General features: G+C 31.4%; 1 protein-coding gene across 1 annotated transcript; it reads right to left on the bottom strand.

Annotated features, from left to right (window-relative positions):
- Nucleotides 1–367: 367 nt before the first annotated feature.
- LOC113396428 (netrin receptor unc-5-like) lies at nucleotides 368–17734 on the bottom strand. Its single transcript, XM_026634359.2, has 10 exons — nucleotides 17554–17734; nucleotides 15067–15519; nucleotides 7078–7256; nucleotides 5025–5103; nucleotides 4765–4935; nucleotides 3424–3564; nucleotides 2074–2208; nucleotides 1796–1916; nucleotides 1132–1247; nucleotides 368–814 (listed from the first exon to the last, which is right to left on the bottom strand). Exons 1-10 carry the CDS (start codon nucleotides 17618–17620, stop codon nucleotides 657–659), a joined length of 1620 nt encoding a protein of 539 aa, XP_026490144.2. The 5' UTR covers nucleotides 17621–17734; the 3' UTR covers nucleotides 368–656.
- Between the last annotated feature and the right edge of the window lie 9871 nt (nucleotides 17735–27605).

Below are 27605 nucleotides of genomic sequence, written 5' to 3' on the forward strand. Positions count from 1 at the left end.
ATAGTTTATATATATAAAAACGACAAAAGAACTTGATGTTTGATGTTCATAGCAATATTTAGTATACATTTGCTTAGGCGCAAATTCACGTTATAAAATTCACAAGGAACCTTCTTACATCTGACTACTTTTATGACCCCACAATTGTCCTTATTTACATAATATCTACTTAATTAATTTCGTATAATGCATTCTCTTTTAAAGATGATATAAGTATGACATATACTCGGATATATTCTGTGATTTAACAAAATTACCGTAAATAAAACACTATTCCACAATTATTTATATTACTGCTAAAGTCTGTTTAAATAAGATTTGATTTAATACTAAATAATAAACAATTTATCTTATAATAGATCAAGAGATTTGAAGCGGGCTAAATACCAAAAGTCTTCCATCCCAGTACGTTTAAAGTAAGTGTCACTTTTCGTAAGATTTGATAAGCAAATGGTAATTTAGACTACTGAATATATATGACTAAAAAGTATAAAAAACTTGATATTAGCTTGTTTATAATTGACAATATTAAAAAAAAGAAACAAATGAATATTATTCGAAATTTCAAAATGGCGCTGCATAAAACATAAAACTACCAAAAACTGCATCGGACAAATATAATAAGCCATATTGCTGCCGTAATAATTAATAATAATTTATTTAACAATGGTTAAGCATATTTTGTCTCTATAACTGTTGTCTGAAGGGCCCGGCGGCAGAGTAACGGCCACGTCCACCTTTGAGTGAGACGATGACGTCACGAGCTCTGCGAGCTGGGACGAACATTCGCTCGAGCGCGACGTCATAGTTCGTGCTACGAATTATTGTGAGAATTTAATATTATGTTATTACTTATTAGATACGTTACAATAAGAGCTCGTATGTTCAGATTCTATTTTTAAATATTTGAAATATACAGATAAATATATAATTTATAAAAGTGTCATATTCAGTTTATTATTAAATTTCGAATCATAAAAGGTAAATTCATTTTTTAAAAATAAATATAAAGTAGCACGAGCAATTCCATTTCTTTCTTAATTCGAATACATATATAAATTCATATTTTTTTTTTCGGTTACCGAAGCAATTTTAATTCAGACCATTATGTTACATTATTGAAGTACTCACAATTTGTATAGCAGCTCGATGCGGAATCCCCCGACGGGCTGTATGGTTTCATTTCATAGTGGTTGCTACCTGCAGATGACTGTTGTCTGCTTCTGTTGCCGAAGGGAGACGCGTAGCTAATAAAATATAAAAAAAAAATTATTAGTTCTTAAGTTATTTGAAATTGAAAGATTATAAAATGAAGAATTAACGACGCAATGATTTCATGATAATTTTTTGTGAGGAGAAGATGAAAAAATATTTGGTAATTTTTTTTTTGAAATGCGTCTCTAAATTTAACTGATCATTGACATTTACGTGGTTTCCGTTATAATTAAATGCATTTGATATTCATACGTATTCATTCTAAATAGCTCAGATGACCCTGTTCATAAAAACCTACTCCTTAAAGGCACAGGAGGATCTAGCACAGGAATGGCACATTTAGAGACTTGCTTTTATTAATTCCAAATAAGGAACAAGAGATTTTCCTTTCAAAATAAAGCATCCAACCAAAAAATTATAATGTGCTCTAATAAGTTTTGCAAATCGTCATTTTTATTGACCAATTCTTAGAAAGATTATTAGCTGATTTTAACGTCTAATTTAAGTTCCATTCTTGTTCATATGCCTTTCTACCATGTTCCAGGATTTGCTGCATTTTCTAGATTTCAAAATAACTCACCTGTCCCTTAATTGTGGCATATCGTAATGGTTATCTGGTCTCATCCAGTACTCGTTGCAAGTTCTTGTCAGGTCTGGGGCTGCATTACCTTTGTCTCTACCTGAGTAGGACTTTGGTATACCTGACCAAGGATGAAATGTGGTTGAAAAAGCTTTAAGAAATATGCAGCAGATATATAGAAATATGTCTTCTATTTTGTAAGAAGTTTTGTAACTCTATAGTTACATTAGAAAAAAAGGACTTATAATGACACAATAATAGACTTTATATCAACAAACCCGTTCTAGCAGCAGTATATCCAGGTCGGACAGTTTTGTATTTACACCATACATAGAGGATCGCCGCTCCAGCAGCCAACATGGCGACCGTGATCCCAATGCCGACGTACAAAGTTATGTTGTTTTTGTAAATTCCTAAAATAATAAACTCCTATTATCTTAAGCTGGAGGCCATTTCTTTGTCATATGCGTAAATCGATCTTGTTGCAATTGAAGTTTCAGTTGCTGCATTCGCTGATACTACTGATGCTTTTAACTGATCGCTCATTGGTCGTCGATTGCGTAACCGATGTGGCCGACCAATGATCGTTCTGATTTAAGCTAAATTGGTTAATTTGAATTTCATTAGTGTGTCACGAACTGGTTTTTTTTATTGTTTTTACTAATACCTTCGGGCTATTGCCTACAATGGGGCATCGAGAGTAAATGAAATAAGTCTTAATTTTATTTGAAATAATAAATTATAATATCATATAGATAAATAAGGCATCCAGTAAAAAAATAATTAAAAACAAACACTTCTTTGATCCACGCCAAAATTTAAAAAAGAACAGTGTACTGGTTAAAACCGGTTTAATAAAATAATTTATGCAAGTTAAATATATATTTATATATGCATGTAAAGTTGATTAAAAGATTGTAGAAAGAAATATGCCAATTAAAAATATATGCTTCATCGATTCGAAAGAATCTCATTAGAAAGTAAGATTGTCATTTTGTTATTAAAGCATGGGAGCCATATTTGCCTTCATTACAAATGTGCAAAAAATATCTATAGAAATATTGAATGCTGAGAAACTTTGCACAATCTTTTGCAATATTGATTGTGTTCGCTATAATGATTAGTGTCTATACAATGGATTGGAACTTTATAGAAAAAACTTGGGTTCATGGACTTGGTTAGAAATAGCATTTCTGAAGATATCTACTAATATAACCAACATTATGTATATTTATTTCTTTACTATAAATTTAGTCAATGACTTGGTGTAAATTTAAAAAAACAACGGACAAGTACGAGCCGATAACTCGCGCACTAACGTGCCGGTACCGTAATGACATATACTCATATATTTTAGTATTGTACTACACAATACTGAAATATACACTGATGTAACGACGGGTTTTCGGATATTTTCCCATTCTTACAAGATACTGCATCTTTTGGGTATATCTTTTAATTGAGTAGACCTAGAGGTTTGATTGCTTTACAACTACAAGGGACTGCAGACCTCAATATTTGGAATGAATTTAAACTTTATTCACCTACGCATTGCTGTGAAAAAGTATATTTATAAAAACATATTAATGTTATTTTATTTGTTTTAGTAAATATGAAATAGAACTTACTGAATCCGGCAGAACAAAGTCCGTCCACGCAAGCAGCATGTTGCAACGTGGAGCCAGGACAAGTGCCGGAACACTGTCTTCGCCGTACCCTGACGCACTCCTCACTGCACGCTGACCATGCACTCCATGGAGACCATGCACCTTTGAGTGAAGAATTCATTCATTAGCAATTCTTGCTTTTAATGCTTTAATGCGTATCATTTTTTTGATAGGTAAATCGTTTGAGTAGACCAACATAAGTTTATCTATCATATTTCATTTACAAAGTTAGTTTTTTCAACAAAAACATTTGTCAACGTCATGTAAACTTGAAAGAAATTTTAGGTGTGTAAATTTAGATGATGAAAATGAGATTGCCTAAATTTTTTTGTAAAATGAGCTGATTCGTATACAACGGATTACCAATATTTATTAAGGTGCTAGACGTAAGACATATTAATACATACAAACATTATATGACAGTCGACTAGTATATTAATAATAGCCAATTAAACTTAATAAACAATTTACTTGTTTTGCCCTTGACATATTCATTTATTAGGGCGATCCCTCATAAAAAGTTTGTAACAGTATTGGTTCGAGCATTTTTATTTTAAAAATGCCCCATTATGAGGTATTACTAATATTCCTATTTACCTCTCCATTTAAGCTTAAAGCTTGTGTTAGGAATGGGGACGGTAATATCCCAAGGGATAAGTATCGATCCTGAGATTTTTTACATCGTTAGGTGGCTCCTAGACCTTTGCGCTATTGACGCTTAAATATATAAGTAATTAGAAGAATTGAGCATTGTTAAGCATATATATATATATATAACGGGGCGCGGTTACTTTTGTTGTTGATTTGGATAATTAATGAATCGAGTAGTTGGCAATAATGTTTGATGGCTGATTTACTTTTAAGAGCGGGTCACCCCGAATGGAGTTGTAAGTGTCATGGCAACGCCAGTCGTTATGTTTTGACAAGCTATTCGAATGCGATGGTTGCTTGCAAACACATTTGCTCTTAATCGAGGTGAATTATTGTAATCCTTTGATATTATTATGATTCTTCCAAAATTCGAAATGTCGGATCAATCCCCGAACCCAACTGTTCGACATCCTGCTCCTCCGACATATATATATATATATATATTACATCAGCGGGACAGAACAAAAATAAAAAACTTCACTGCAGGTGAATGCTCAAAATTGAATCTTAGATTTTTACATTGCAGGCGAATGCTGCTGGTGAGGATCGCCCTTAGAATTCTTATATAAAAGAAACATAGTGGGCCAAAAAATAATTCATATTTTATTCTAGCTGTATAATTTAATAAATAATAGTGATAAAACTGTTTACCATTCTGACACCTCAAGCAATCATCATCGCTCTGGGAGCCCTGTCCTCTACACGGGGCACCGCCATTAGCTGGCGCAGGCATCGTGCATGTTCGTGTTCTTCGTCTACCACTACTCTGGACCCCACATCTGCAGGGGGCCCAAGGAGACCAGTCTGACCAGCCACCATTAACTAAATAAAATAAAAGTATTGGTTCATAGGTATTATATATTACATGAAAATAATATTTTTTTTTTTTATAATTACAGTATAAGACTTACCGTATACAGATAAAACAGCAATGTCTGATTCTCGCTTGCCCGCGATGTTTTCAGCGATGCATGAATAATTTGCCATGTCCTATGAATAGAAATATGCTATCACATATTTGAAGGCAATGTTACAGATAAATTCACTCACAAAAGTGAGGTGCTCCACGTTATTAATTCATTTTTAATAAAATTAACTTAACAAATATGATTTAATTTGTATATTTTTTTGCTATCTCTACACTAAGACATATTGTGAACACGAGCGCCATACAATCATACTAATGCACGCAGATAGCAATTTACTCATGAAGAAGAGAGCAGAAGTAAATAGATCTGTGAAATGATGTTTTAATAATCACTTGATGGTAGGGCTTTGTGCTAATCCGTCTGGATGGGCACCACCCTCACATCATATATCCTTAGCATCATATTAGCCCATACTAGGTCCTACAATCAGTGCAACCCATATGACGTAATGTGTTGATATGTAATGATTATTTAAAATCTATTATTAAATTGGTAATTTAACAGTTACTGGCTTTATAATTAAAAATTGTGATCATTGTTTAGTTTTAGTTACATTTAAGCTTAACGCTAAATATTAATATTAGTAATTACTTAAAAAGAGGCATTGTATAGATATATTTACATCTTTTAAAAAATACAAATTAATATTTTGGACTAAAAAATATCTAAGTATGAAGTTTGTAAAGGTGACATAATTCGATAACTTCATCTCTAATTTATTATATTTAAAGGCCGTCACACCTTGGACGTAACTTAAAAGCGAATCTTTCGATCTGTTCAGTAGTTTCACCGTTTAGAGACACAAAAATAGATCCAACGACTTCATAAAAATAACCCTTGTGCGAAATATCATGAGAGCTTATCACTATATACTGAAAGGCACTTCAGAACATTAAACGGGTTCCTTACAGGTGCCTTGGATGTTATCCAAAAATGATACCAGATTGTTTAATCTTAACCGCACTGCGCTGCTCTAGATGTCTAGATCAACTAAACTATCAAAACTTTTTTCATTTTATCTTGGAAACTACTGTGCTAGTAAAATTATTTGAAATTCGATAAAAAGTAAAAGCAATCTTATGGAAAAGTAAAGTAACATCCTTTGAATGGCTTCTTTTATCTTAGGAATTTATTATTTATTTAGCCTCGCGCTGGTGAATCTCAAGTTGGTGCAGACACACATGCCGAATTTTCCACAATTATGAACACAAATGAAATTAATCAAAACTTAATAGTGCTTTAACTGGGTCTGAACCAGCAGTTGTCAGTTAAAATTCATATAATGACTATCTTTTATCATCCACTTTATATTTGCTACTATTTTCAATTTTATCTTAAATTGTTTGCATATTAAACTAATGCTTCTCGAAGAATTTCTTACAAGAATAAATTCTTCTTCTGTCATAAACGATAAAAATTTCCGAGATATTTTAAAGACTTTTCTTAATATTGATTCAAATTGTGTTTATATATAAACTGGAAGCAAAGTTTCACGTTAAAGCAATATATGGATTGAATCTTCATTTGAATAAAAATAACTTTTAATGATTGCCATGTAAAAATTTCGTTGTAGAAGTATCTGCCGAAGTAAAAGTCCGTAAAAATATGTACTTTAGTTGAGCAAATGTTTCTATTTATAATGGGTAGCCTGGTAAAGAGAACACGTGATCATAAGTTCCTAGAGACATTGGTACTGTAAAAAATATTAAATATAGCTAAAATCGCCAATGTGCTTCCAACTTTGGTAACTCAGAAGTCATGTCCCTTGACCCTGTAATTACGCTGGCTCACTCATCCTTCAAACCGAAACAAGTGATGTGTAGTTTGAACCTACTCAACGGGCTTACACAAACGTTTATCACTAATATTCTGTTATAAGAAACAATTTGAAATATTTCTGTCTTGGTTAATTTTGGCACAACTGAGTCCACCTATTGACACGTTGAAACAGTTCAAAAACATAACTTATATATATAATAATAATAATAATATGGGAGCCTGTTTCTTTGACTTTAAATACGCCAGCTGTACTAACCTGTAATCCGACTTTTGGTAATACAAGAGTTTCATCATGAGCTTCAATGGCAACACCATTCCTCATCCATTTAATGGTGGCGGGCGGCGCAGCTGGTGGTGGACTGCATCGAAAACTGACTTGGCGCCCAGCTTCTACTGTGATTGATTGTGGTTGATGTGCGAATTGCTTCTTTATATCTGTATAGGAGATTTACAATTTAGATAATATCGCTTGTGAAAATTAGATATATATTATCCTAATAGTTTATTCTTAAGTGACTAGTCCCGTTTGCGTATCGTAAAATCAGTTATCTTCATTAGGAATGTAAGTTTATGACATAATCAGTATCGAACTAAGAACCTCTGTCCTGTCTATAAGACGCCTTAAGAGTTTTTACGTATTTTTTATTATTTCTATTTTTATGATATTGCTATGTGATATATGTACACAGGGTTATTGGTAATTCGACGTATTCCCGTTAGGAGGTGATAAGAGTGACTATTTGCGATAATTTTAACCCCTATATGCATGATGCAAAAGTGAACCATTTTTGAGTTATCGCGTTTTTTAGATTTTTTCAAAATAAGTCAAAAATACAACTTCAAAAATGTATTAAAAAAAAAGTATCAATTGAAATCTATTTTTTTCTTCTGATTTATAAAAACGATTAAACACTGGATATTTTTCAATATTTAAACAATAATTATCGGTCCAAATTTAAAAATGCGAGACGGAAAACGATATTATTTCAATATATTTTTTTATTTTTTTCCCTCAAATATGCCTGAAAAACAAAAAAAAATCATTATGAAACTTGTTCTGCAGATTATTTTAAAAACATAATCGTTTACTTAGCTTTCAGAAAATGTATAAAAACTAGGAATTTATTTCAAAGCAACCGAAATAAAATGATCAGAAAGGACGCTGGTGGAAATTCGTATTCGAACATGACCGAATTCGTACTAAAGGTCGCTCTTTAAAATTCCCACAAAATTGATTTAAAATAATAACCAATGTAAAAAAACTTAAATATTTACTTAACTTACTTACTTAATACAATAATCAGTTCAGTATAATTAGCTGTAGGAATTTGATAAGAACAACGTTTCTTTAGTACATACATTTTATGTATGACGATTAGCACTCTGGAAACAGCTTCTAACGACATTATTAGGTATCATTAAATTCAATATAAAATACTAATTAATGCAAAAAAATTGCATCGAAATATCAAAACCAATCAATAACAAGAAACTTCTAAAAATATATTCACAAAACACAACCCATTTGAATTAAGTCACTCACAGTGAACAACCCCTAAAAGTCTAACAAGAAGTGGGAGGCATTCATCAAATAGCACTGCTCGAATTAACGAACGGAAGCAATGTTTCCTCCACTTAATGGTTCCGCGCCATGGGCGTAAGATGCAGGGAAAAACACTCGTTAAAAATTACGACACTTTAAATTGTCCCCCATATATTCTATACTTATATTTAAATACGCTTAGTTTGTTATTCAAGGCGCAATATCTATACATACGTAAAATTTATAAACGAATGTATTATGCTATTGTTAAAAAAAATAAAGTAAATAAAAAAAGTACATTATTCAATACAATAATATATGTATATAGATGATAAAAAAGCGTGGCGCTAAGTAAATAGCTTCCAGGAAGAATATATTATGTATTTATATATATATATAATTGTATTTAACTGACATAACTTTGTAGTTTAAATGTTGGAAAAGAGTAACTATTGAGTTTCTTGGCAGTCCTCGATAGAATCTACATTCCGAACTCAGTAGCTTCACTTAATATTTTTTTGTAAAAAAATATTTCTTACTAACCTCTTCGTAAAGGGTTAGCAAGTACGCAAGAAACCCACAATTTGCATAATTTTCTTCTAATCAAAAATCGTGTTATTATTGAGGGGTTACATGGTCTTGGAATAGGGGAACTCGTTCCAAGCATAGTTCCACGTAAAGTAGGATGAAGTGGTGTTAAGGGCTTACGTGGATAATTGACTCTTTTTACTAAGATTACTTAGCAGTTGAGGACTATCAATTTTACTTGTGTTTTATATAAAATTGCACTTGTTAAAGTTTATATCCTTATTCGGTAAGCGGACTAGCAATTTAACAGATGTTTGGTGTTGCTACATCAGAAAAACTGGCACAACGAGAAGTGTTGTCTGCCTGTTTTAAACTGACTCAATCTCCCATCGCTCGATGGCTAAACCCAGTGGGCCTATACAAAGAACCACAGGGAAACTATATAAAATTTAGTGTAAAAAATAATTGTGTCATTGACGTAATTGAAGTACGATTTATTTAATTTTATGAACCTCCTTTTGTTCCATCGACAAAATTACGTATTATTACTATAATTCTTTATTTATCTATCTATTTTACAGATTACTTAAAACGTTTAATGTTATTTGTGTCGGCTAAATAATATGTCAATATGATTGAACTAATCGCTTCTCTGATTACTAATGTCAGAACTATAACAGTCATAGTTGGTACATAGACACAGGATACAGGATCCCAGAAAGCGTTCAAAATGCTTCTGTAGCCAAATAAAAAAAAAATTTAGGGAACGCTTGTTTGTGAAAGTTTCTATACATATGTACATACAATGTAATGCTTCCATATTGAATAAAGGAAATTAAATTTGAGTTGAACACAGTACACAGAATTATATACATATATACAAATAAACTAGCTGCCCGTCCTGACTCCGTAGGGGTCATTTTCACACATGGTCTCATATTTGGGTCACTTGATGAAGGTCACCAACGCTCCTAGACATTGGAGCTGTAAGTAATATTAACCATTCTTTCGCCAGCGCCATCGCCAATATGACGCCAACCTTGGTAAAATTTTATGTCCTCTGTACCTGTATTTACACTAGTTCATTAACCCTTCAAACCGAAGAACAACAATACGATATATGTTGCTATTACTGTAAAATACTTAGTATTGCTGTTGCTGTACTGGGTGGTACCTACCTAGACAAGCTTGCGTAGAGACCTACGACCAAGTGAAGTAACTTTGATGCGTACAGTCGAGAAAAGAATCCTATTTTCTATGTTTTCGATACCTCAGTAAAAACTCCATGCCCATAAAAGTAAACATTTTAAAGGCAAGGTATTCTGAATAAAGTATAAATTTATTACATAATAAATAACGTAGTCGCTTCCTCTATGGGATGTTAACAGTGAATTTCTTTATGGATTCCGGACAAAACCACGATCGTTTGCTTGTATAGTGTATTCCTGTCTAGACTGCAAAAAACTTGCACGACCGGTTACCGGCTCTGGTACAAGTACAGTTAGGTGTAAAAGTTTTAGCATCTTCACTTATAAAAAAGTTAATTTACAGTCATTTTTTAATATACATGCGATCATTATTTTGTTTGATTTTTGAACAATAAAATTAAAGATTTCTTATCGATTTTTATTTTTTAATAAAAATTTTTAAATAACCGATATTAATATTTTTTAAATATAGTTAATTTATTTTGACAATTTGAAACCAATTTAAATATTCCTACTTTAGATACACGGTTCATTAACTAGGATTAGGTTAAAAAAAATTGAAAAAAAAGATAATAAAAATATGGACAGGCGCGAATAATCCAAATTCAATTTAAACTATTTACTTAAATGAAAAAACGTGTTATATATTTATCTGTTCTATTTTATACAATTATTAATTATTTAATTAAGAGCGTTGTTGAACATACTTATTAGGTATATATATACATATTTAACTGCTCACTCGATATTTCGTTGTAATTTCCTAATTATACATACTTATAATTTATCTTAATTACAATAAATGTTTTATTGTAATTAAGATAATTATAAGACATGGTGATATATATATTTTAATATATACATATATGTATATAGAAATATTCGTTAAGATATCTCTCGCTATCTGTACTTCAAACCAAGTTATCCCCGTAATACCCGTATCATGAATTGTGTGATCTTGTAAAGATTTCGTATTAACGGTTTAACCTATCCAGTTTTTAATCGGGATAATGGTAAAGCGTCGAGTTACTTACCATTGTAAAATGATTACAGGATTAAAGCCCCTAAGTTCACACTCATAAGAGCGACATTTACATATAGAATATAACGGTAGCATATTCAAAACGGCAGCTGTCTTTTAAATAATGGTTGAAATTTAAGAAGAGATTATAATCATTACATTTTGTAAGATTCATTTTGTATGACTTTCATGAATTACATTTGGTCGCATTGTGTTATAGATATGTATCAAGCTATGTGTTATTAGAATTTGGAAAAGATATTTTTTTTTATATAAAAATTTGAACCCGAGTTCTCACGGTTGCATCTTCAACTTTATTTAAATATTTAAAAATATATATTAGATAAGTAGGTATACGACTTAACCAAAAATATTCGACCGACATCTAAATTTATTTATTACAATTCAATCTTTATATATATAAAGACTTAAAAACTGGCAGGTACTCGTAATTCGACTGACGGCTGAATTTGGCCAAACAAAAGGTAAATACGGTTCGTATTTTAATCTTCACGAAGTGAGCGAGGACAAAAAACAAAAAATCATCGTAATATTACAGATGGGTAAAGTTTTGAGAAAACCGAAATGTCCCAATGTGAACCAACCTACATTAGAACGCTATTCGGTGGAATAACCTCCAAACTTCAACCTAGCAAAGGGAGAGCAAGCTTAAACCTAGCAGTGGGGCATTTACAGGCTGTTTATGTGGATGTATTTATAATTTGTAATGTCAAATACAGCCCAGTTCAAAGTCCTTCTACATTTAAAGAGAAGATTCAGAACTTATTCAACAATAATACTTTACGGGTTAGTGGTGGTTGTATACATATATCCACAGTTTATTTTTATCTTGGCCTATCAAAACTTTAAAGTTCGTGTCAAAATAACATTGATAAATACTAATTACTTAATACAAGTTTATATGAATGATAAAAAGCAATTCCTTAGTATTTGTTGATTTACCTTATTGACATACTCTGCAATTGGAATGGTGGAAAAGATTAACAATTGAGATTCTTTCCGGGTCTTCGCGGTTGAATCTCCTCTCCGAACTGGTATCTTTTTCATTTATTTCAAAACTTGTAACAGGACGATACAAATGTGCTTTTATGAGGATCTTTGAATACAGAATATTTATATTTAGATTTTAATTTGGATTATATGAATACATCCCTAAAAAATAAGAAACTTATTAATCTGTACAATAAATTAATAAGTGCCGCGTAGTCTGAGACGCCCTTAAAGGTTCTAATCATCTCTAAGAAGCTACGCTTGGAATCCCGCTCCATATAAGAGATAGCGAAGCCTAATTCGCACTACGGTTTTGATTAAACTTGAAATAAACGTCGAAACGTTTATTTTAATAGTTGATTGATAATAATAATTAATAAACAGCAGCAAACAGTTTTTGTTAAAAATCACAATTATTTTATTAAATACAACGAACAATCTTATACGTAAAACGTATAATTTAAATATATTTTTCGTGTTAAGAAGCTATAAAATTAATTTTGTTACATATCTTGATTGTTAAAAATATGATTTCATTTTTGGATTGATCAATAAAAGATTTATTTCAACTATTAAAATTATAAAAGTTGAATCGCAAATATTATTAGGTATAAAAGTGATAAAAATTCAAATAAAAAATATATGTGACGAGATAACGGAAATAAGAATGTACGGAAATGTAAAAAAGACGCAATTATAAAACAACAGTGTATAAAGAGCTCAACGTCGACATTTAAAAATGATCTGTCGTTCACTCGAGTGGGGCGACTATTTCTATACGCGTATACTACAATTGTCTGTGTTATTCTATATATTGTATAACTGGACGCCTGAGACACCATTTTTTATATAGACCATTTTAATAGTACAGAAAGATAGATCTGATAATCTCCTCAACTTCTCAGGATAAAAAGTATTGTTAACACAATGATTCCATAACCTTCGATCCGAGAAGGAAACAGAGATTTTAATGGGTAAGACGGTAAATGAAGAAGTTATGTGTAAACAGTACCTGGATTCTATATATTTCCCATTCGTAAAAAATAGATATAGATAACTATCAATTTGAGTTCCATCCTAATCTATCTATTTAAATAGATGATGTATGTAGTGATACCCGCCCATATTAAAAGCTTCCTACAACACATACTTCAAAATTTTTTTTTAAACTACAATAAGACTTGATAAACTACCGAAATATGTGCTTAGTATCATTAACTGTGTATTGATTTATTACACGAACTTTGTGGGAAAGGCGGTGAGTAAATAAAAAAGGACCTGCAGATGGCTACAAAAGAATCGTTATAGTTAAATGACGCGTGACTAACAGAATATTTTAATGCTAACGATTTTACTCAACACACCGAAAACAACAAAAGCGAAAACGCTAATTATAAACCATTTTTTTTTATCTCAGCTACCTGCCCTTACAAGTTTAGAATATTGATATAGATTTTTAATGGCAGATTGTTTTTTGTTTGTATATATAAATATGTAGTTTTTTTAAAAGAGTGCCGAGCCGTCCTTTTGTTAGAATACATAAATTCAAAAACGGGTGAATACCACTGAATTTTAATGAACTTATATTCTGATTTTAATTCAATAGTTATTGGCCACGGCTTTGCTCGTGTTTAAGGGATTGGTCGTCAAGTTATATGCATATATCATTCCTTGCAATTCAAACTTGCTACATACGAGTACCTACCGAATTTGACCATATTCGGTTCAGTGTTCAGACAAAGTTGATTTCCCATTTATAATATTATATAAATGTTCATCCATCGTGAGGTAACCTTCACGTGTCGTATGAGAATCTACTCAAAAAATTAAAAACAAAATATTCCTTATTCAAGTAGGCTCATAAAAGCACTTTTGAATCGTCACGTCACAGTGTAGAATTAAATGTGAAGCTACCACCGGTTCGAAATGTAGATTCTAGAGAGAAGAACCGGCAAGAAACTCAGTAGTTACACTTTAGACATGTTTAGACATTGAAGCAGCGTCGTGAAACACAAAAACCTTATCCTTAAAAGAAATTTTTAACACAGCAGTTGTACATAGACATTGTGATATTTACAAGACATATTTTTATTTCGAAATTTCAAAGGTGATTTGCTATTAACTACATAGGCTATTTAATAGTGCACAGGTTACGAAAACAAAGGTGTACTTCGTTCTCTCATTGTCATAATTGTGTTTGATGACAAGTCCGACACGGCCGCAAAAAGTTGAGTTGAGTACCAACGGTTTTACATACTTACCGAAATACGAGAGTGTACACACTTCTAAACTTAGGGCTGCTGGTAAGAATTTTTTGAACTATGTCATCACTAAACCAACGAGGCAGACTTTATAGTTAACAAGTTGTACTTGTAGTTGTAATCCATGACAGAACATTAAGTCTATACAAATATTCATCATAAGCAATTATTGAACCAGCGGTCAATGAAGTCAGTTGCAGTAACCGCTAAACCAATTGGATTATTATCGATACTAAAATCCATTGTCTATATTGACGAAGTTATAAAAAAGTCATGTTAATCAGTAACGTTTTATATGATTATTGCTAACTCTCTCTTTAAAAAAAACTAATTATTGAGTAGGTTGCTGAATTCTTAAAAAGAAACATTATGATATTTAAAATAATATCATTGAAATTCTGAAATTCTTACTTGTCACAATAGTCTAAATTTAAAGCGAGTGAAATTGTGAAGCGAAGCCTAACATAAAAAATATTATAAACTAAAACTTTCTCCGAAACACAGTTTTATTCTTGTATAAGTTTTATGTATATATATATTTTATATGATTTAACAAAAATAAGTCTGTACATTTATATAGTATACATTAAAGATTATGTAACATTATAAATAAAGTGTTAATTTAACTCATAATTAAATATACAAAGAGGCAAAATAACTAAAACATACTTACATGCAAATTCTATAAAAACTCCCTGACTACGTATCCTGCCCTTGCTATTCCAAGCGTAGCATTCACAGCTGTATCTACCCCCAAAGTATTCATCTAATTCATTTCTAGTCACGTTTAATTCAGCCTCTACAACCCTTACGCCGTTCTGTGGATCAACATGTTCCAACTGTACGGTTTTGTCTGTTCTAACGTCATTACATTTGAAGAAAACTTGCAAAGCGTTGGCGGCTCTGCATAGTAACGTGGCTGGTTTGATGCGTAATACGTATGAATTCTTTGGTTCTATTAGGAATATTGGCAGGCCGTCTATTGTCTCGTCGTTCTCTGGTAGAGGAATGTAGTCGTCTTCTTCGACGACTGGCTTGAAGTCTGATAAATACGGATCGAAGTTTAGTAAACCGTCCGGGTGTATGTACTCAGGACGCGTTTCTTTTTCCGTCGTTTGCTCGGTACCTGGAAGGAAAGTGTCATGTTAGCATCGAGTCAATCAATCACGAATCGTAGGAATTTTAATTGTTGAATGAGCTGCAGGAGGTATTTCGAAAGAGAATTATTAAAGAATAGCTACATCGCAATATTATACCTTTATGTAGAAATAACAAAAGGTAGTATTTACGCGAGTTCATAAAGATATAATGGAAGTAGTTAAAACTGTAAATGGCGCAAACAAACAAACGGGCATTTCCATAAGCTCGATGTACGTATATACATATATGTATATTGAAATAATTTCCATTTCTGTTTCGTTATGTATATTTTCACTGTAAGTCATTAGGGGTTTATTTATTTATCCAGTAAAAAAAAAATCATAAAATTACAAACAAAACTAGCCAATACCAGGTTTTTAATAAATGTCATTTTCAAACATATGTGCTTAACATTGAGAACATTTCAAATATAGTAATCATTATTAATATATTAAGAGTATAGTACATTTAGCTATGTGCATTATTATATAATAGAATATTACTACAATTGTAACATATGTTCAGCAATTAAAGTATAATCTAAGGTCTAATATCGTGTAAGCCAATAGTATTATGGTTTGTAACATAAGGAAGGGTAATTAATCAAATTAAAAATGTTTCACATGCAATAGCAACAAACGTAAGTAACCGATTAATGGTACGGAGCAATGACGTCCACTTAAGGAAAAGATTTAGAGCGCGTTCCACCAAGCTGCTCCAGGACAGGCTGATGGATACACGTTTGTCAGTTTTTTTTAAATGTAAAGAACATTAATCATCCCTTATAATAATACGCAACACACCTTGGAAACTACGATCCCTGTGCCTTTACTTACACTGGCTCAATCACCCTCCAAACCGAACACACACAACACATACTAACTATAGCTGTTTGGCGACAGAACATCTGATGAGTAGGTGCCTACCCAGGTGGGTTTGCACAAAGCACTATCAACTATATTTAATTCGACAAAAGCAAATTTCTCATGATGTTTTTCTTCTCCGCTTAACGGATCCAAATATTCATACAAACCTTCATTCATAGATGCAAAACTTCGATTATGATCAGATATAAGCCTGTGGTTTTCGCTTTGGAAAGTAATATTATTTAAATAGATAAAAAAGAAGTTGACTATCAAACGCTCCTTTAAAGTTATCTAACATTTCTAATGACGTGTATGGCACAGATGATGTCAAACTAAAAGGAAGCTGCAAGATATATCAATAAGTAACTTAGTTTAAAAGTAATTTGAGTTAGAACGGTCCCAAGAGATCGCATGGTTATTCAAAAAGCAAGGGAGTTACATGACTCGGAAAATTAGTTTCATGTTTCAAAATTTGTATTTAAATAAAATTAAATGTAAATCACGAACATAAAATATACAAATATGTTTTGATAATTTCTGTATTGTGATAATATGCGAATATGGTCTACAATTATTCGGTTACAAATGAAATTATTTTAATTTTAATCTCATTGTAATTAATCTATTGTATTATTATTGTTAATAATATTAAAATTTCGTTTAATACCGCACCGCACCATGGCGGATTGTTGTGCTAAATGTTTTGTATATACTATCTGCAATAAATAAATGAATTGAATCGAATATATAACATGTATATATAGATTTATGAATAGAAGTGTTTATATAATGAGAAAAGTGTATTTATATTGCCTTCTTATTTAATAATAACATGTTGTTTATCATCATTAAATTATAAACACTGTTAAAAACGTCTGTGGACAGGGTCGATTTAATTATGATAATAATAATTGTAAAATGTACATTGAACGCTTTGGTTATGAATTTTAATTTTAATTATATTATAACCCAGTAATGGATATGTATGTCATATCACAATAAACACATTTATACGATTTATAATCTCAAAATAGAAATAAATACAGCGCTTATTATGTTTAGATTTTTTTCTATTTCAATCAATTGAATGTCATCCCTATTAAACTGTCATTAAAGTTATATTTATTAAATGTTAAAATTAAAAATAAACTCACCTCCATTTCTGACTTTTCCAACAGAGAAGCTCACGAGTAATATAATCCAAAGCACATAACCACACATCACTAAAACTGCACTTAACCACACGAATTCACTAACATAAAGAACATTACAAATATATTTTTTCGGCGCGTAATATCGATGTCACTAAGGGGCGAGACGTGCATCCCCTATCACGTCTAGATGAATACTGCCGACTACTGATTCATTCTCAATCCATGGTGTTTCCATGTGTGATATTCGATGGCGTGTGACGTACATGGGAAGTGCCCGATATGGTGTCGTAATTAAGAAGCTTTCTGGTTTTAATTAACGACTCACCGTTTCCTCGACGTTCATAGAGTTTCATTCGAAAAGTTATTTTTGAATTAAGAATATCATTAAGCCTATCTTAAAATAAAAAAAAAAGTAGAGCTTGTCTAGCTACATATATAATTATGTATTTAGCGGTATTAATAGTTTGTTAAAACCATTATTTAAAGGATAAAAAGATCATATAGCAACCTTTAAAACCGGTAACTACCTATATCAAGTCCGGAATGATAAAGCATTTCTTTTTTTTAAATTGTTGTGAGCACTTTTACTGTATAGATTGAAGGCAATTAACCTTTTAAATACAACTAGAATAACGTATAAAAACATTTACTAAGGTCAATAAAATAATACAATTTTCTACTACGCTAGTAAGGACTCTATCACGTAGCTTCGCATTCGGGGTGTAAAAAAATTCACAGAGAAAATTATTGAACAGCTATTATTAAAATTCTAGATTGTAGAAATGAGACATTATTGTATATATCATTAAATAAATTTCATAAATGATTTTATGAAATTTATTATTGAAAGTATTTGAAATTTTTTCGAACGTTAGGTTAAATCCTAGTCATTTTTTATACTAGGTAATTTAAGATAGCGACTTTATTGTTTACTATTAAAACAATTTAAACAAAATCATAGCACAATTCATGAACTTCTAACTCCATCTAGCGGTAAAGCTCGAACAGTGAGCTCTTGCAAATCTTAAAATGAAAGCACGCCCAAACTTACAACTAAAGCTTAGCGTAACTTCAAGCTTTTGATATAACTCCCATTTATACCGCTAGGTGGCGTTTTATACATGTATTTATATCTTTAATTCTAAATAGTTTGTATCGAATGTCATCAACAGATGGCGACATAAGCTATGGGCGCCATCTTTATTTTGATCGGGATTTGTTGTCATGCAGTATCTTTGTTTATATCACAGATAGAGCTACTTGTACAGGAAAGGTAATATGAGAACATTACTATAAGAATCCTCAGATGGCACCACCATCACTGACTTACTTTTTGTTTCCTAAGAAATTGTATTTGGATTTGTAAAAAATATATAAAGCTTTTTCATTGAGACTAAAAGACTTTAATTATAGTAATTTTATTTCTTCGTTGTAGTTAATATTGACCGTTGAAATAAACTTTCTTAATCTTGTTTTGTATTTTCAATGTTTGAGGAATGTTTTTAAAAATTGCTTCACCAGCACCAATTTCAGACTATTGGTCCATAACAACCTTTTAATAAGAGGGTCAGTTGCTATTTTATACTTTCAAACCATTTTATGATATTTTTATATTTCCATATCAACACAGAAACATTTATATACTGTCATATACTTATCAAATGTCTGTAAATATTATTATTATCAGGACATTAAATTATAATAAAATAAAATAGTTTCACTATTTTACAAGTAAAATAAACAAATAGCAAATCAATTGCAAGTATATATGAGTAATAAGAAATATTAGTTAAATCTCTTGTCGGTTCTTCTCTTTAGACGTGAAAGAAGTAATGAAAAATTCCTATGTCCGAGTCTTAGTCCGTAGGTTATTGACGTGCCTACTCCTAACACAAAACTCTTAATTTGAGGGATATTTTTATGGCAAAAGCGGCAAACAAGCTTGGTTTCATAAAGTGGTTATGCAAGGCATATAACGCCTAAAAATCATACAGTTCGGGATTTCCGGAAACTTGGAATTGATCCAACATCTCTACGAAAAGTCAAAGGATCAAGCAGATTGGAAATGGTTTGATCGGTGATTCGAGCCGCTCTACGTTGAATATGGTCAAATGGAAGACGCTGGTATTGGGGAGCACCTGCCCAGAAGTGAGAGCTGTACAGCTTTAGGCGATGAATTAACATAAAGTACTGTTTTGCCTTGCCGAACATACCAAGCTTTTTAGATGCAAATTTGGCTTTACCTTCCAATGGACCGCGGAACTACGCTCTAAATAACGATGCCAAATATTTCGATACTAGCTGTCGGCAGCAAGGGGATTGTACCCAGACTATCGTTGCACGCGAAAAATAGTGTCTTTTAGGGGTAAACATTTTTTTTTAACATTTCTTACAAATACAGGGAACTTGAGTCATCTTAAAAAATGTGAACCAATAATCCGAACATGAATCCCCATTTGTTTAATCATATAAAATGATCATTCAAAAGTGCTTAATCGAATGTAGTATAATTTAAATTATAATCTTTAAGATGAATAATACTGATGACAATCATGAAAATTTGTCAATTGTAAACAAAACATTTTTAAAATGTTAATGTTACAAATAGTCACCACCAGCAGTGCCAATGTCAATTCTATTTGTATAAAAAAGACTAACTCGAGTCCGGTCTATACATAATAATGGAGCTCGAGACTCCCTTCGTGATGTATTAATAAAGTGAGTATTCTTATAATTCCTTGACAATATGTTTACAACAATATTACAATATAGATATTTTTGAAAGAGACGGTGAAAATTGCGAAAACGAGGAGGAGAGGTAAACTAATAACGCCTAGTTTCCGACTTCGCAAAGTTAATACATCCTTCCTGGAGCACGGTATTCGTTTCTACAATAAGATTCCACAGTTATTTTTAACTAGTACTCAATTAATTAAAAAAATTAAAGCTAATGTCAAAAAAACATTTATAAATTTATATTTATCGATAAGGCATGTTACTCGATTACGAGATATTAAAGATAAAAAAGCGTGAACTTGGTAGGCAGGCAATAAAAATTTAACTGTACCTTACTGACATATTGTGTAATTAAAATGGTGGGAAATAGTAACTACTGAGTTTCTTGTCGGTTCGTCTCAGTATAAGCTACTTTCTGATCCGGTGGTAGATTTACATTTAATTTAAAACTGTAATATGATGATTTAAAAGTACTTTTTTGCTTAAATGAATAAAATAAAATGATTTTGATTTCATTGGTACTGTAAGAAATATCGAATATCGACAATACGTTATTGAAAATTTGTTTTTTTTTCTACCAGTGTGGTTGTGTGTCTTTTTTAGAATTGGATCTTTAGTTCTAGAGTTTACCCCCTACCTACAAACTAACAAATTTTAACTCTTTATAGTATAAGTAGACGAAAATAACACAAAGGTAATTTCCTTTTTGGTTAGGTTAGTCTTTTCTGCAATTCCTATAATAGCGATTTACTCAAAGAAACCGTCTTAGATCAAAAATTTCACGTTTTTCTTTCATATTCCCGCAGACCAGCATAAATTTGAAATTCCAAATAATCTATCGTAAATTCAAACGAGCACTACTGCCAAACATTGAATATTGATTGTACAAAAGGCGTTCGTAAAGCGTATTTTCAATTCAGAATTATTCAGCTACCAGCGATTTCTTTTGATGATTCAAAATATGTAAGTAGCCAGAATCGTCACATTTTTACATTTGTAATGATATTTTTTATCCCCTTTGCACTTATCAAATCCGCACTAGTTGGATATATCGCTGTCTCGCTCGTATCAAGGTACGGAAATTTAAATTTAGCGCGCTGGCTCGCCTTTCCGTCGATTTTCATGTATAATGAGCCTTAAATGTTGTGCAATCAATAGACGATTGGAAATGTTGTTTTTCTAAAGCGGGATGACGTGAAATATTTTTTTCGTTCGAGCATTCTTTTATAAAATATTATCTTTTATAAGAGAAGTACTCAGAGCAATATTTTCCTTCTCAGTTTGATACAAGTACAACTAAAAACCACTAAGTAAAGAATAATGAAAAAAATAAAAACATTATTTTATAATAATTACAAAATTCGGTACTAGCGTTGCACAAAACGAATCTGCTAAATATTGCTCCACAGAAATATTCTGTAACGATTATTATGCTGCGCTTTTATATAAAAGGTTGTTTAATTTACCCAAAAATAGGGTATTTTCTAAAACAACAAACACCTGATAAGTAATTGATGCGATTACAACAGTCTACCGAACAGAGCCGGGGAACTTAAGTAAATCCGTATTTGTGGAGGGATAAATCCGGGACAATCGTCGGGACACTTCAGTAAGGTGAGTTTGCGGGGCTTGAAGTGGCTCGAGCGTTTTAACGCTTACGATATATCGTAAAATGATTATATAAATATCAAATAAAAATAAATTATAATGTTTAAAACTAATTATTAAAAATAACAAACATTTTACACTGATGGACAAAAAATCTTAATGAAAAGTCAAGTCTATCGAAAAAAAAATTCGCTCTTTATCGTATTTTAAATTATTTATTTTTACAAATTTTAATTGTGATTGTTTAAATTTGAAAATTGGTGTTATAAATAGTAATGCTGAAAAAGAAAAAATCAAATCAAGTAAAATTCCTTAATTAAATATAGAAGTATTATTACACCTTCATATTGATTAATATCAAACCAAACACTACCACCAGTTTAGAAAAGACAATATCCCGACCTGAGAAGAACCGGCGAAAGAAACTTAGCTGTTCTTTTTGTCGATTTGAGATTATTTACTAATATTCAATATGAAAAAAAAAGTTGCGATTGTTTCATTCCCAAGGTACACACCTTCAGCAACTGTGAACTCACTAATTGTATACTTACACATTTCACACGCAAGCGTTCTTTAACATTTTTTTTTAATTTGGCAACCAAGCCATTTTCGAATTACAACCACTACACCAATAACAACCAAGCAATTAACGATTTCTGGGATCCTGTTGTAGAACGGTACCTGTTGTCTCAGTCGAGTAACAGAATCAACAAGTTTGTGTTTGTTCCTTGTACCGATCCTATGAGTATCACATTTTCTCACAAAATCATAAGTATTTTTTCATACATACATAATATATATCAAGCAGCATAAATATCGTATGGATGCCCCAAAACATAATACCGTGAGACATTATACTGTGAAAGTAACTGAAATACACTAAGCAAGTCGTATAATTAAATAATCAATTTTTTTAGACTGCATAAACCGCACAGCTTAGTCTACTCGCCAATCGCTTATATGGGGACCCGTTGCAACTTGCTATCAACATAAGGCTAAAAAACTCAAGGGCAAGTCATTTATGTATATGAGGAATAGAAAAGGTCCAAGAATTGATCCTTGAGGGACCAACTGAGATTACACTAATATTGTAATAATAGTAATCACAATAATAATTATTATTTAATTATTAATAAGTAAATTATTATTATTCTGTTACAATTAATTACATGCTAATTAACAATTTTTATTACGCACACGCACCTTTTTTTATCTCGTGCTCCGCAATGAAGGACAACGATCGCGTCGGGGAGAAAACTACATGTTCCGGATTATGTGGAAAGATTTTTCACATAAACCTACATTGGAAAGGTGTTTGGTTTTCAAAGTTTCAAACCGTTCCCACAAATGTACTGGAGGCTTTTGCCCAAGAAACTTTAGCGGATAGACGAAAGATACAGATTTAAATCTAACATTGCTGCTCCATAGGGGAATAACTTTTATGTTACATACTTGTCACGGTAATTATAAAAAAAAACTTTACTGATTTTTAATTATTGTTCAATTTAGTGACGTTTGATAGTTAGAAGATCTATACCGATAAATTAAGTATATAATTATCGGAAATTTGTAAAAAATTATACGAACATTAAAATCTTACACTTAAATCGACCTTATAATTTGACTACGCTTAAAGTGCGTTCAAAGAAAATTCACGTGAAAAGATAAGTTAATTATAAAAAAACAGCAGTATTAATAGTTCGTACGACATAGCGACACGACAGTACCATCGTATATTATAAAAACACTCGAATTACACTCACTAAGCGCTGCACGTACCACAAACGAGTGCGGGCACGAATCTTCTTCACAATTGTTCGAATCTTGGAGACTTAACGCGCTCGATTCGTTCGTTGCCAAGTGATAAACTGCTTACCTAATAGACCCTTTTATTTACCATGATTAATGCGGCTAATATATTAGATATATTATAACATACCGTGTTTAAGAAGTTAAATGAGTGTCTTTCTAACTCTTGTAATAGACAAAGAAAAATAAATTGATCTGAGTTAATAGGTCTCAAAATTAACCTTTTTTATCTTACTCAGATATCTGATTACTAAAAATAAGAGACTTTATAAATAAATTTTTCTAAGTTTAACTTTACAACGTAATATTTTGTTGTATAACTGTATAATATATTGAATAAATATATCTCGCGATAATAAAACCAAAACAGCTTTAAATCAAAGCTACTGGATTCAATTTAACCGCATTCGACGCAAGGCAACTTGATTTATCGACGATCACACTCTTCCGACCATCTCGATCTTTTGGCTTTACGCAGAGATGTTGGGTCACTCTGCATCTTCTACCGCATTTTTCACGGGGAATGTTCCGAATAATTGTTTGGTTAATCCCGGCGATTGAATTTCACCCTCAGACATCTCGTCAGAATTCTAAATGTCTTCCGCACCATCTTGATGTCTGAAAATCCACTACAGCTCAATTTTTAAGGCATTTTCTGCCTCACACAACCACTTTGAAGAATCGGCTTTCGCCGGCGGCTTTTTCGAACCGACTTGGGAATCTTCAAGAAAAGACCATACACATACCAAAAGCAAACCCCCTGGTATGTATTATAGGTACATACAAATATTTATTTATTTGTAAAATCATACATACAAAACAGTATACACACAAATTAATTAACATAACTTTAAAATATATAATATATACATATTACAAGTGTACGCAACATTTCCAGATTCATAAATTAAAAGTAACAAAAAGTCATAAACAAATTGAAAAAAGTGTTAATTTAAGTTTGTTACATATTATCATCACTGTTATAGTATAAATCAGTTAAAAAAAAAAAATACATCATCATAATAATCAGAACAATGGATAAGTAACTTAATAATACAATAAAAAATAAAACGAATCATGCTATTTATATAATTTATTTCTGAAGTCTCAATCTTCAGAAATAAATTCAGGAGTCACGGTAAATATAGTTACTTGAAATAATCGTAACAAAAATTAGAATGATATTAAACTACTAGTTCACTATACACACGGCTTCGCGTTTAAAGGGTTGTTCAAAATCAAAATCATAATATTCTTTATTCAAGTATACCGGTTCCGAAAGTAGATTATACCGAGAAGAACAGACAAGAAACTCAGTAGGTAATATCTTTTCCACCTTTTTAATTTCAGATTAGGTCAATAAATTTTTATATCCTGCCTAGAAGTCAATAAATACTAAATCCACGCTTTTTTATCTTCAATATAATCTTGTATTGAGAAATATGCCTTATTTATCAATGGTTTTTTTTATATTAGAGTTTTAAATTTTTTAATCAGGTCGTCAGGTGTTACGGTAACAAAAATAGTCTTCTTTGCAGCTCAAGTTTGCTTCATACCAAATTTCATAAAATTCGGTTCAGTCGTATGTTCTTACAGGGTAACAAATAAACAGAGTTAATTTCAAATTTATAACATGGATATGGAGATCAATCTTTATTAATTAACAAGGAAAAATGTGTCCGTCCACGTGACGATGAACTGTAATCCAAGCTAATCTTACTCCCCTCAAAACTAAGTGATAATAAAAAACATTGATACAAAATCACAATACCGTAAAAACGAATCGGCTTATACGAAACGAAATTATTTTACTTCGTCCGATAACAGATAATCAGATAACGATTTTAATTCGATAAAAAAAAATATAAAAAATATATATATTAATAAACGAATGGCGTTGGGAAAATTCACACTTGTGTGTATAAGTTTGATGGATTCAGAGTGAGGTCGAGCACAAAGAGGGAGTTGATTAAAACTTTAATAATAGTTTATTGAATGTTTTAATAAAATTACTATATGGATAATATTGGTGACGGAAACTCAAAACTCTCATAATAATATAAGGAGGCGAGTTTCTTTTGTTGATTTTTTTACAGTTTCACGCAACTACTACACTGGTCGATATACAACTTTAATATTTTAGTTTATAGTTTCAAGAAACACTGGCTAATTATTATGTTAAAATGTCGGAAATATTTTAGATTTAGATCTAGGCGTTCTAGAAGCGAATACAAAAAGAACAGAAACATGAAAACTCTGTATGAGAAATTTGCAGTTTTCTAAACTATTTACAGAGAAGTTAAGGGGAAAAGAATAACCCCTTTTTTTTAAAGAATGTTAGGGATAATAACCAAAACGATACTCTCGGTCAGTGACAATTAAAATAAATCCATATCTTTATATATAAAAAGATCGCTCGTTTTTGAACGCACATCGCGCAAAATGTGGTGACTGTTTTGACATGACACTAAGTGCCATTACATTAAACGTATTTCAGAGAAGGATTTGTTTAAACAGTATCACCCAGTAGAATTCAACGTATAAAGTAGCCATAGCAACGCCTGGCCGCGTCTGCTTATATACTGTAAATATATAAGTTAGTGTATCATTTTGGGCACTATTACATCATATTTTCCTGCCGTAAAAGATGTATTTTTGAGTTATATTTCTTAGAAAAAAACTGGAGCTTATTCGATATATAGGCACAAAGAATATTTATCCTTTTATAGATATTATTATTAAGACGGCAGCGGTAGGTTGAAGACTGGCATCTCTCATAAACTGCCGCTATATAATCCCCGCCTACCCTTTAGCCAATACGTGACCACTTGTATTTTGATACAAGATGTATGAATATCGGAATTTTTATAATATTTTTAACACGTTACATAATTATATAATAAGTTTTTAAACGATCTTAAAGAAAATGCAGCATCATCATAATATAGCCATTCGTAGTCCAATGCTGGGCTTATATACGAAAGATGGAGAATCGAGAGTTTCCGCGTAAATTGAGAAAGTCCTTCACTCTAAAAATAGGTACGAACATTTTTTTAAATACTTCCAATCTATTATTTCGATAATTTCTAATAAGTTCAATGTTTTTTAAACTGTGTTCAATTTAAATCAGTTAATTATTGCAGTTTATTTATTAGTATTGTGTTTTTGTTACAATTCCAACCACATTTGTCGATCTCATTCGGGTCCACATGCACATGGTTCACATGCCTGATAATATACGTACTGTCACCGTAACTAGAAGCTATTAACCTATTGTATTTAGAACCTAAATTCTCAACCGAACTTTACGTTCATGATGTAACATATAATAAATTGTATATGTAATACAATGAATACAATATGTTGTATGTTGTATTGTATTGTATTGTGTAATTGTATTGTTGTATTCATATGTTGTAATATATCTGTCGCCTAGCGTCTGTATATTTGTATTGTCATCACTCACAATTTCTTCCTTTTTATCTGTAATATTATTATTATTATTTATATGTATATATTTGTTTAGTTTCTCATTATTATACAATTGTTGATACTTTCGTGTGCTCAGTTAAACTTTTATAATTTTGGTGTTCTTAGTTCATGTATATAAATATGCCACATCCATATTTCGTCATCCAGACCACCCCAGCTTGTCTCGTGTCGTCCACAATCGGCTCAGGCAGCCAGCGGAAAATTATATTTGACGTGCGCTGCCCGTGGCGAGAACAAATTAACAGCTTAAGACAAAATACCCGTGTCGTTGCGGGATCATCGCTCGGTGTGCTACGGATTTATTTGACAGGTGCTTTTTTATGTATATTTTTTAAATAAATGTCTATGGCTGTTTATTTTAGTACGTGAGTTACCTGTTTGTATTACACGTTTAATTGAATTTTATT

The sequence above is a fragment of the Vanessa tameamea genome, chromosome 6, assembly GCF_037043105.1.
Source record: "Vanessa tameamea isolate UH-Manoa-2023 chromosome 6, ilVanTame1 primary haplotype, whole genome shotgun sequence".
NCBI lineage: Eukaryota > Metazoa > Arthropoda > Insecta > Lepidoptera > Nymphalidae > Vanessa > Vanessa tameamea.